At 34.9% G+C, this 13,046-nt stretch overlaps 2 protein-coding genes across 3 annotated transcripts in view; one reads left to right on the plus strand and one right to left on the minus strand.

Annotated features, from left to right (window-relative positions):
* Positions 1-13,046, plus strand: part of LOC137648542 (GATA zinc finger domain-containing protein 14-like) — a 471,854-nt gene that overhangs the window by 442,756 nt on the left and 16,052 nt on the right. The window lies entirely within an intron of this gene.
* Positions 9,599-12,575, minus strand: LOC137648541 (GATA zinc finger domain-containing protein 14-like). The gene is made up of 3 exons (XM_068381461.1): positions 12,228-12,575; positions 11,189-11,398; positions 9,599-11,077 (listed from the first exon to the last, which is right to left on the minus strand). The coding sequence occupies exons 1-3, from the start codon at positions 12,234-12,236 to the stop codon at positions 9,866-9,868; spliced, it is 1,431 nt and encodes a 476-aa protein (XP_068237562.1). The 5' UTR covers positions 12,237-12,575; the 3' UTR covers positions 9,599-9,865.

Below are 13,046 nucleotides of genomic sequence, written 5' to 3' on the forward strand. Positions count from 1 at the left end.
CGAGACTATCCCTCAACTCTCTTGATGGTTCTTCTGGAGGAAAGTTTTGCGACCCTGGTCTTATCCCATGGGGCACACCTTGGAGAGAGAGAGAGAGAGAGAGAGAGAGAGAGAGAGAGAGTAACGGGTCAACGAACGAAGAAGAGGTCTGTTCCTAGTGTGGAGTTTTCGAAGCTGGCAAACTCTCCCCTCTATTCCATTCTCCTATCCTCTATTTCATTGTTTTCTTCCTTCTTATGTTTTTTATCAATGCATCATTATAAATTCCTTCCGTTATTTCCTTCTATCCAGGTACATTTAGATGTTCTTTTCTGTCTTGTAAGGACAGTTTGTTTTTACTTGTGAAAAGGTATGAAAGACATGATTACCCTACTCGCAAAACGTAAATTTATCTTCTGGCATTAATGTATTTGGATAAGTGTCTAAGATCTGCTTTTATGCCTTGCAGTATGCCATAATTTCAGCTATTAGCAAAATTGATTATTATTATTATTATTATTATTATTATTATTATTATTATTATTATTATTATTATTAGCTAAGCTACAACCCTAGTGGGAATAGCAGGATGCTATAAGCCCAAGGGCTTTAACACGGAAAATAGCCCAGTGAGGAATAAAAGTACGGAAATGGATAGAATAGTGTGCCTGGATGTAAACTCTAGCCCAAAACAATGGAAGACCATGGCACGGAAGTTGTTGTTGCGTTAAGCTTCAGCATATTTTAATTCATTGTGGCTTAATGGTAGGAAACTGGACTTCTATTCGTTTGGTGATGGGAACTCAACCAAGCACTTCCGAAGAGAATTATCACCCTGTACAAACAGTTTATGAAAGCAAGCTAAGAATTCCATATGACAATTTCACTTACGATAAAGCAGTGGTTTCGGCAAGCCACATAGCCGTAATTGAATTAATATTTTACGCTAGTGATGTGAACGTCGATGACTTTCGAACCATTCTGGTGGCAAGAACAAGTTACATCTTTGTATCTATACTGCAGTGTAATTGTTCAGTGTCCATTTTCCTCTTGGTAAGGGTAGAAGAGACTCTTTAGCTATGGTAAGTAACTTTTCTAGAAGAACACTCCAAAATCAAACCATTGTTCTCTAGTCTTGGATAGCCTCTGTACCACTGTCTTGGGATAGAGTTCTCTTGCTCGAGAGTACACTTGAGCGCACTAATCTATCGTATTTCTCTTCCTCTTTGTTTTGTTAATGTTTTTATCGTTTATATAGAAGATATTTATTTTAATGTTGTTACTCATCTTGAAAGATTTTATTTTCCTTTTTCCTTTCCTCACTGGGCTATTTTCCCTGCTGGAGCCCCTGGGCTTATAGCAGCCTGCTTTTCCAACTAGGGTCGTAGCTTAGAAAGTAATAATAATAGTAATGATGATGGTAGGAGTGTGATGGATTCTGCGTCATGACGTTACTTTATATACATCGATACTCCGTAGATGAATGACTCCGAAGAGTGAAAAGGGCCTCTTAAGGGTTTTGTACTTCTGTTTCCTTCAATTTCCCTCCAAGGCTCAAAATAATGAAACACGCTGTTCGCGGTAACTCTGCAATTAACTCGGTGGTTCTCAGTGGAAAAAATACTTTTTTCCCCTTTCCCCCGTCAATCGTTATCCAGGAATTCATCTTGAAATTACTTTCTTTTTGTCGGCACACTCGTAAGATTTCTCAATAACCATACCTGTTTTGAAAGAGAGAGAGAGAGAGAGAAAGAGAGAGAGAGAGATAGAGAGAGAGAGAGAGAGAGAGAGAGAGAGAGAGCTAAAATTTTGTTGTCAGAGAGAAAATTATTTTTCTATGTCAGAGAGAGAGAGAGAGAGAGAGAGAGAGAGAGCTAAAATTTTGTTGTCAGAGAGAGAAAATTATTTTTCTATGTCAGAGAGAGAGAGAGAGAGAGAGAGAGAGAGCTAAAATTTTGTTGTCAGAGAGAGAAAATTATTGTTCTATGTCAGAGAGAGAGAGACTAAAAAGTTTCTTTTATCCTTTATGGAAATATCACATTACCAGAAACACCAAACGAGTATTTCCACTTGCAAGTGCGCACAACGTAGGATAAAATCATGTTACTGGAAACAGCCTAGTCATCTATATGCAAATGATAACGATGTCTTGAAGAGAATAAGATCAATTTTCTTCCCCTGGGACATTAGTCGTCCTGTGTCAAACGTACAAAGAAATGCCGACACATCGTCGAACTTGGCAGCACCATTTACAATTCCTGACACATCTCATTTGCGTTGAATCAAACGTCAGCACCGCCGTCTTCTTCGCGACAAACACGTGTCATCGTCCTCCCTTCGCTGGAGACCAATGTGGTTGATCAAAATACGTTTACTTTTCCAGGTTTTTCTTCCCTATCATGGTGTTCATTATCATTACTAGCTGAGCTACAATCCTACTTGGAAAACCAGGTTATAAGCCCAAGGGCTCTAACAGAGAAAATAGCCAAGTAAGGAAAGGAAGTAAGGATTTTGATAGAATAGTGTGATTGAGTGTACCCTCAAGCAAGAAAACTCTAACCCAAGACAGTGGAAGACTGTGTGATACAGTACAGGTTATGGCACTACCCAAGGCTAGAGAACGGTGGTTTGATTTTGGAATGTCCTTCTCCGAAAGGAGCTGCCTACCTTAGCTAAAGTCTCTTGTACCCATACCAAGAGGAAAGTACCCCACTGAACAATGACAGCCCAGTAGTTAACCCCTTGAATCAAAAGAATTTTTCAATCATCTTAGTGTTGTCAGGTGTATGAGGAAAGAGAAGAATGTACAAAGAATACGCCAGACTATTTAGGTAGTAGGTTGGTCGGGCACCAGCCACCCTTTTAAATACTATCGCTAGAGAGTTATGGGCTCCTTTGACTAGCCAGACAGTATTACATTCGATCCTTCTCTCTGGTTACGGTTCATTTTCCCTTTGTCTACACATACACCGAATAGTCTGGCCTAATCTTTACATACTGTATTCTCCTCTGTCTTCATACACCGGACAACACTGAGATTACCTAACAATTCTTGACCAAGGGTTTAACTACTACACTGTAATTGTTCAGTGGCCGTTTTCCTCTTGGTAAGGGTAGAAGAGAGACTATAGCTAGGGTAAGCAATTCTTCTTGGAGAAGGACGCTCCAAAATCAAAACAATTGTTCTCTAATCTTGGGCAGTTACATAGCCTCTGTACCATGGTTTTCCACTGTCTTGAGTTAGAGTTTTCTTGCTTGAAGTTACACTCGGGCACACTATTCTGTCTTATTTCTCTTCCTCTTGTTTTGTTAAAGTTTTTAGAGTGTATATAGAATATACTTTTGTTAATGTTGTTACTGCTCTTGAAATATTTTATTTATCCTTGTTTCCTTTCCTCACTGAGCTATTTTCCCTGCTGGAGCCCCTGGGCTTATAGCATCCTGTTTTTCCAACTAGGGTTGTAGCTTAGCACGTAATAATGATAATAATAATAACAATATATGTAGACAAAGAAAAAATGAGCCGTAACCAGAAGGGGAAACCAATGTAGTACTATCTGACCAGTTAAAGGATCCAGTAACTCTCTACGATAGTATCTCAGTTTCATTCTACTAATTATGTTCCTCATTAAAGAAGCTGTTTCCGTTGAATGTCGGTTGTGAAGATGATAAACAAAAAGTATCAGACAGAGATTGACATTGCTAGTGTTGATGCTATAGATGAAGTGACGGTATAATTAATTATCAAATGTGGAATGCATTTATATCTACGCAATTATGCCCTAATCTAAAAATTTTGTAAGAAGAGGGCATTTTCTGAATTTACTAGCAGAAAAAAATCTTTCAAAAAAAAAAAAAAATGGAGAATGTACATGAAAAGAAGACTACTGCCCCTTTTGAGGGACTTCGTATGTTTCCGTTGAGCCTTCATGATGCTGTTAGTGATGTGGAAATTTCCACCTCAACTTGTTCCCCCTTAATTAAACGAATGGTGTGTATTATAGTTAAGGAAACCGCTCCATATTACAAGAAATCTAAATTTAAGAAAAAAAATATTCTTTATATAAGTAGAGGGAGTGCAAGCACTTACAAGCGCATCCCCTCATACGAGCAACGAAACTTCAAGCATCCAGAACCATAGGAGCCGCAAAGGGCTAAATATAGAGTTTGTTTCAGTCCCATTTCCATCTCTAGGCCTCCGTAGGTATGATGGTCGTGGCCATGGCCACATTCCTCCTCTTGTTATTTTCCATCGAGATCTCGTAAACTCCAAAAGACAGAAACGGGAAGTTCCAACTGAGCCTTTACTGTTACTCGTCCGGTTGTCCCAACACCAATGAGGTCCTTGCCAATAACAAATTGGCTAGTTGAGTCGACGAGATCCTTTATAATTGAGTAGAACAAGCGTTCCGTGAGGATTAGAGGAGGACGCTAAAGAGGAGGATTATAGTTGGGAAGGATGTCACGGGACAGATGCAGCCTCCAATTTTTTTCCTACCTTATGAGTAATATTTATTGGAGAGAGAGAGAGAGAGAGAGAGAGAGAGAGAGAGAGAGAGAGAGAGAGAGAGAGAGAGAGAGAGAGAGAGAGTTTTCCTAGAGTATTAGTATCAAAACATTAACATAAAAAAAGGAAAAAATTTGCTTCTTTTTCATATTCTTGATATCTTAAAAATCTGAATTGTCTTTTCTCTCGATCACTTTTGTTACTCTATCATAAACATCGTCAATATTTTTTTTTTCATGAGATGCTCTTCTTTAATCTTCAATCTTCCTCTTCCATCCCTCAATCTCAAATCGGTGCTACTATAGCGTGAGGTCTACCACCATATGTCGCCTACCCAGGTGGAGGGTGAGGTCTACCGCGTGACCAGCGTCCCAGAGCCCCGCACCTAACCATCGAACATGTGAACTGCCCAAATCCATCAAAAACGTGACCTGTCCACGTGACCTGCCATTATAAACGGAAGCAAATGGATCTCCTAAATCAGTTTTTCCCTTGGCCTAAAAGAGATATCATCGATATCAACATTCTACAGTGAACCACCAGCAACAGGAGCACACACACAGGCAATTGAGCGATCGTGGTTGGACGCTAAAACCATGATTCTGAAGAGATTAATGCGAGGTGTTGGTTGTCAGCTGTTCCAGTCTCATCTTGATCATTTTTTAGAAAAAATTCCAATGATCTATTTATTTATGAGAACAAATTCCAATGATCTATTTGTGTCATTCTTAGAAGATGTACGATGTGTGTATCGCTAGAATAAATGTATGGAAATATATGATAACCTGTTTGATGTACGAAGAGTGTATCGCTAGAATAAATATTTGGAAATATATGATAACCTGTTTGATGTACGAAGAGTGTATCGCTAGAATAAATGTATGGAAATATATGATAACCTGTTTGATGTTAAAATCTTATTGATGGTAGTTTACCAAGACATTCAATCTATCATAAAAGGTATCTAAATTTTAATTTCCTGGTCACACATATGGTATCATTAATTTAGAGGAAGTATTTCATATCATTAGAAATAATATGATTTATTAATCTGGTTTCAGAAAGAATCAATGTATATGTTACGTATTACTTGAAATAAGGGATTTCCAATGGACATACCAAATGTTAATGAATAAAATTTCAGCTTCAATTAAAATTTACAATATTTCATACACGGATTGATTAATTCTGTTTTCGTATCATTAGAAAATGGTAGATTAGATTCTATGCCCTCTAAGGAATCATATTGAAATTCCAACATAACGTGGAAATTTATTTTAATAAATAGTCATGTAGCATCAATATAACATTAATCTGCACATTATTTGTTAATCAAGTCTACATTGTTTCATCTGTCTGATTCTGATATGGTGCTAACAGGACGATTATGGATGTTAACTAGGTATTTATGTGAGCTGTATGATGCTGAAAATACAGAACTAATTAATTATTGTCCCAACACGATAGCTTGGCTTGAGGTTTTTAATAGTCCCATAAATATATGGTAGCATTAGTGATAATGTACAAAATATTTTTACATCAGATTTTCATCCCCTCTCAATAATTCTTTCACTTTTTTGTTGTGGCTGCCGTTTATAGTATCAACGAGATTTTCCCTAATTCTTTATGTGTATTATCATCACAGAAGAGTTTTTCCCTTTTTATTTAATAATTCTGAATTTTGTCTAAGATTACCAGTTATCTTTTATGAATTTAGTATTTCCATCCCTTTAACTTAGCAATGGTTTTGTTGAATCTTTTAAGGCAATTTGAAATAACTGTATTTTTTATAGCCGTATATAATACCTTTAATCATAATTACTTCCTAGCCTGATATGTCACTGAATTACTCTAGATTACAGACTCCCTTCTTAATTTTTACACACTAATTACCAGTCTCGATGATATGAGAAATCTAAACGGCAACCCAAGGCAAACTTCATATTTTGATCAAAGAGTTTTTTTTTTTTTTCTTCTTTTTTTTTGACAGATTAACCGGAAAGTTGTGATTAAGGTTGGTGGGTCGGGGACTTTTTTTTTAATATATTTTTTCTTGCCATGCTATTGTTTCTATTTCGATGCCATTAAGGTTTAAAAATGAATTGATAACGAATTTCATAATATACAGTATATGGTACAAGATAAGTACGAACATAAATACAAACATTTATCGAACGAATCACCAAAGAAATACACCACCTATATTTCCGAGACAAAACGTCTGGGCCTTCTAGGGAGGTGTTCATATCCCATTAGCCAAGTGGGATCATTAAAGGGTCCGGTCAGATGTCCAGTTGTTTTTTCTCTTTTCTAGACCTTCAGATGGTTACAAACAATTTCTTTATACTAATACGAGTTTATCTTGAAGAATTTTTCATAGCCTTGTATATCCAGATATATACACATAACTATGTATAAACACTTGTATGGTTATATATATATATGAGGATGTATATTTACCCTTATAAATACCTGTACACAGACACACACATATGAATACACACACACACACATATATATATATATATATATATATATATATATATATATATATATATATATATATATATATATGTATATATATACATATATATATGTGTGTGTATATATATATATATATATATATATATATATATATATATATATATATATATGTGTGTGTGTGTATATGTATATATATATATATATATATATATATATATATATATATATATATATTTATATATATATATATATATATATATATATATATATATATGCATATACAATGTTATATACATATGTACGAAAGTTCAGATCATAATGGTTAATATCAGCAAAATTACATCAGGTACCTATTTCCTGATACAGTAACACTGACCTCCCGGATTGTCACGGACCGTTCAGGACCTGACCCCAGGCGATCCTGGGAGAAAGCTGTAGGGGCTCCTTGACAGTCATTAATAGTTCTTTGCAGTCTGGGAAGATCTCTGATTTTCCGGGAAGTCACCCTGGATGTTTTTGCATGTCAAAAATATTCAGGGTGTAGCCTACCTGGACGTCCGGAGTAGAAGCCTAGTCCTTGGCTATCCTGGGTGGTCCTGGACGATTCCGTAGCAATAAACTGGATGGTCCAGGGTTGTCAGACTCGATGACGTTTCTTTCTAATATGTTATTGGAATGAATAAAATTCTTTGCACATGACCAACTAATAGTATGATCTCGATCTCTATCACGAACAAACATTGTGTTGTTATTTTGACCATTTCTTTCTCTTTTCTTATGTTGTTCAACTCCCTTTTCAAGAGCTGTATCTTTTTACCAGATTTAAAATATTCACATGAATTACAGTGTATATGGTATACAATTTCAGTGTACTTTAATTACTTACAAGTAGTCCTAATTTCATTTACTTCTTCTCATATATTCAGGGTTGCAATCTTAGGAATAGTGGAAGAAGCCAATCAAACTTCGACAACACAGCCAATCATCGCTGTGTATTGTGCCAGATTAATACCGGCATATAAGCTGGCGTTTAGTATCGTTGTCTGCCATCCAGGCAACAAGCAGTTTCTTGATGATATCAATGTTGTGTTCTACAGATCCCAGGTATAGTGGGTGGCATGGCTTTCAATGGACTATAACCGGCCATGCTCATATGGTTTTCAGCTCGGTATTAATTTCACCCCTGAAATCAATAGGAGGGACTATTTAGCTACAGTATAGTAAGCAGCTCTTCTTGGAGAAGGACACTCCAAAATCAAACCGTTGTTCTCTAGTCTTGGGTAGTGCCATAGCCTCTGTATCATGGTCTTCCACTGTCTTGGGTCAGAGACCTCTTGCTTGAGGGTACACTCGGGCACACTATTCTATCTTATTTCTCTTCCACTTGTTTTGTAAATTTTTCATAGTTTATATAGGAAATATTTTTTTTAAATGGCATTGTTCTTAAAATATATTATTTTTCCTTGTTTCCTTTCCTCACTGGGCTATTTTCCCTGTTGGGGCTCCTGGCCTTATAGCATCTTGCTTTTCTAACTAGTGTTGTAGCTTAGCAAGTAATAATAATAATAATAATAATAATAATACTATCGCTTAACATGTGGATGGAGCTCTGAAGAGAAGAAGAATCTCTAGTACCTGATACGATATTTAGGCTGCTTGCTTTGATATCAATGCATAAAGAACAACAAATTTGGTTGAATGACCTTGATAAACCATGACCCATTTGTAAGAATTCCAACTCATGGAATATATGATTATGAGATCAAATTATGCAAGGGATGCAAAATCATGAGTCAAAATAGGGTGAACGACGACACCTTGAGCTACTTAACTACTCAGCTTACTAGAAGCACAGGGATGACAATATACTCCCATGGTCATTACGACTGGCTATTTAGCTACTCATCGATAAAAATAAACTTACATTGATTTCCTTATATCACAAGACCATTTAAGAAAATAGAAAATGTTATATTAGGGAAAAAAATATTACACATTTTCCCTGAAAAATCAACAGTGAGTTTATATAAGAGATCGTCTAATATTCCAGTGATTTCATATAATCACTGGAATTTTCAGTGATTACTTGTAATCACTAACCCTCACAGTGATTACAGGTAATCTCTGAAATTTTTAGAGATTTCATGAAGACACTGATTATACGTTTTCATTGTAACAATATATATATATATATATATATATATATATATATATATATATATATATATATATATATATATATATATATATATATATATATTTGTATGTATGTATATGTATATATAAACACGATATTATATTGATATTCATCATATATTGATTCATTATGGGAGATTCGAATAATAAAGCTAACAATAGGCTCACTCACAGGGATGCTCAAAATACCATTAACATTAAGGTTCTGTCTTCTCTTTGAGCATCCGGTTTCCTTCTAAAATTTTAATAAACATGTTTGTTATTTCTGTCTAGTTTTATAAAGGTCAGTTTATTCTCAACATTTTATATAAATAAACCAAAGTCTTTTTCAATGTGGATATCATTTGTCAAAGCTAATGGATATATGAAGAAAAATAAAATCATTTCGAAGGAAAATCAGAGAGTATCTGTTTTAATTAATTGTACCTTTATTATAAAATTATTAGCGCGCCAGTATTACAGAATTGCTAGAGATAACATTTTGTTCTGTTTTTAAAAGAAACAGCGATAAATTAGAATAGAACTAAAGAAAGTTAGATAAATTAAAAGCCGTGAACTTGATGTTACTAAATATCTTTTTTTTTTTTTTTTGTATTTACATACGCTAGTTATTTAATAAAAGGAGTTGGGAGTTTTCTAATAAAATCTACTAATTCTATTATAATAGAGTCCTTTCCAATAGCCACTCAGTCAGTTCCTTCAAGCAAGAACAACACTAATCGGGGAGTAATTCCTTTTCGTGTTTTGGTTTTGATTCTGGAATCTTTGATGTGAGTAGAACTGGGAGTTCTGTCCCGAGTATTGATTGGTCAGGCGACTTTGATGATTTTTGGAGTAACGATTACCTCTGTATTGACCCTCTCCGCGGTGCTGTGACCTCCGAGATGGATTACCTTGGTTATATTGTTTTCCCTGATAGTAATTAGGGCTATTGTAGCTCAAGTTCCTACCCAAGATAGTTTCATTGTACTGTTGTCTCTCATTGTTCCTTTGCTGGATTTGGTAATACTGATTATCATACTGATTTTGGTTGTATTGGCTGTCTCTGGACTGGGTGTTGGGATTATATTTTCTACTTTGTTCCTGCTGTGTATTGTAATAGTTCCTCCTGAACTGATCTGAGGTGTATGTTTTGGAGTCTCTGTTTTGCTGGTACTGGTTGTAGTTTTCACGTCCCCGGAATTGAGCTTGTTGGTTATTGTAATTGGAATTGTATTGATTGTAATTTTGCCTGTTTGTATTTCCATTTACGCGTGCATAAGACTGAGAGTTCTGGCCATCTCTGGAATACAGACTTCTTTGGGAATTGTATTGATTATTATTGAAGTCATTTCTGGTGTATCCATAACGTTGATTGGCGATGTAATTGTCATTATTCTTTTTAAAATTAACATTATTTTCGTTTTGGTTTTGGGAACTTTGTCTGTTGTATTGTTGATTTTGGATTTGATTTCTGTTAGACTGTTGGTTATAGAAACGTCCTTCATTTTCATATTGATATTGGTGGTTCTGGAACTGGTTTTGGTAATCACTCCGACTGTTTCCTTGGTTTGCAAAGTCATTAGAATAGGTTTGATGATTCAAGGACCTAGTCTCTTCAATTTGATTCCTAAAGGACTGCTGTGGCTGTTGCTGATATCTATTGGTTTGTTTACCATCACTCTGGGAATGCTGAATTTCCCGATGGTATTTGACTGGGCTGCTGGAAAGGTCATCAGCTCTTTCCTTAGAGACGGTGGCTTGGAATCCAGTGCCAGGAGCAACTGAGTAATCGACTGTGCGCAGAGTTCCATCAGGGTCCACAACCGAATACTGTCCCACAACAACGTCACCCCGACGCTCTTCCCTTGCGGATTTCATGTCTCCAGTGGACTTGGCGTCGACGGCATAGGCCCAGGTATACTCGGGATTCTATAAGTAATACAAATTCAGTTACTTCATATCACAGTGGTCTAAAACATAGTTATTTCTTTATCTTGAATGCAGATGCTATTTTCATAGGCTTCAATGTTTGATACTTACCGGATCATTGTAAATAGTTTGGTCTAAGCTGTATTCTGTGGCCATCTGCTGAGAACGTTGCCTAAAGGCGTCTGAGAAGGCTTCGTAGTTATCGTAAAGGTGTCGTGAGGGAAGGAGTCCTTGCTGAGCCTCAACACCTCGAGAGTCCAGGATGTAGGATCCATCCTGGCCAGAAGCCACACTAACCAACACCAGCACCGCCAGAAGAGGCTGTATGACAATTAGATTCCTGAAGGTTTATCTGTTCATACCTTTAGGGTTATACTCTTAATTTTATGATATATGTCCTTTTATATGATGAAAAGATAATAGAAATGGCAAGTCAGTGAATTATTGACATCAGGAGTATACTTGTTTGAATTTATATACATACATTGCCTTGGCTAAAGTAAGGCTGCGAATGGTACTAATATCTTTCAGACAAAGACATATATCTATATTATAAAAAACAAAATTTAGAATTTAGGAATACAATTTTACACAATTAGGGAAAAAATCAGCTATTATGTTTGTGAATGTGTAAGTTAATTTTTGTTCATGGCTTATAACATTGAAGTTAATTTTATTTGTATATCTTTATAATTTATAGCCTTAGCAATTCAACTTTGCACCGAAACGTTTGCTTTAGTTATCAACTAAACTTGACAGTTTTTAGTCATCAATTCATTTTCCTATATTTACACAGACACTAATACACACAGATATATATATATATATATATATATATATATATATATATATATAACTGTATATATATATATATATATATATATATATACGCATATATATATATATATATATATACATATATATATATATATATATATATATATATATATATACATATATATATATATATATATATACATATATACATATATACTATATATATATATATATATATATATATATATATATATATATATATATATATATATATATATGTATATATATCTGTGTATATATGCGTATATATATATATATATATATATATATATATATATATATTTAAATATAATTATCTATATTTGTAGCTTACCTTCATCATCGGGGAAAAGTCAGTAGGCAACTTGATGAAATGGAGTGGAGCAGTCCTTTTATATAGGGCAGAGTATCCCTGGCATCATCTTCAGAAACTGGTATCAACGTTTGAGTCTTGAAAGTTTTCTCACACTTGAAATATCTTCTCAGGGATCACCTGACCCATGGAATGCGATCACTCTCACGAGGATTTCTCACAACAGAAACTTTACGAAAGACACATGATTCTATTATCAACATTATTATTCTTTTTTAATTAAGAGAAAATCTTTAGTAGGTAATAATGTTACCAAATATGATTTTTGCAAATTATCAAACGCTTTCAGATCATATTGTTCACCTGTCTGGTCTTTAGCTGCTGATTTTCCTCTGAAGTTGTTGGACAGGAACTCACGGTCTATAGAATTTCTTATTCACGTGGTAGATATAAATTTCTGGCAACATCATTCAATTAGTTTGTTATGCATGTGGCGTAAGATTTTTCATAATTCTCACGATCGTTTATATTCAGATCTTCCCAGACAGTACCATCCTGTTCGTAATACTAGGTATGCAGTTAATTCAATAGTCATGATTTCTCCATCATGAAGCTAATTACTACACAGTATTCTAGAGTTTCATTCCAGCTGTGACCAAGTTGTGGAATGGTCTTCCTAATCTGCTAGTTGAATCGGTATAACTTCAAAAGTTAAAATTTTCAGGAAATGTCTGTATGTTGAACAGGTTGATATAAATCTCTTTTGATAGTTCATATATGAATGATCTGTTTTAATGTTGTTAGTATTCGTACATCATTATATTTCAATTGTTCATTTCC

The sequence above is a fragment of the Palaemon carinicauda genome, chromosome 10 (assembly GCF_036898095.1).
Source record: "Palaemon carinicauda isolate YSFRI2023 chromosome 10, ASM3689809v2, whole genome shotgun sequence".
Taxonomy (NCBI): domain Eukaryota; kingdom Metazoa; phylum Arthropoda; class Malacostraca; order Decapoda; family Palaemonidae; genus Palaemon; species Palaemon carinicauda.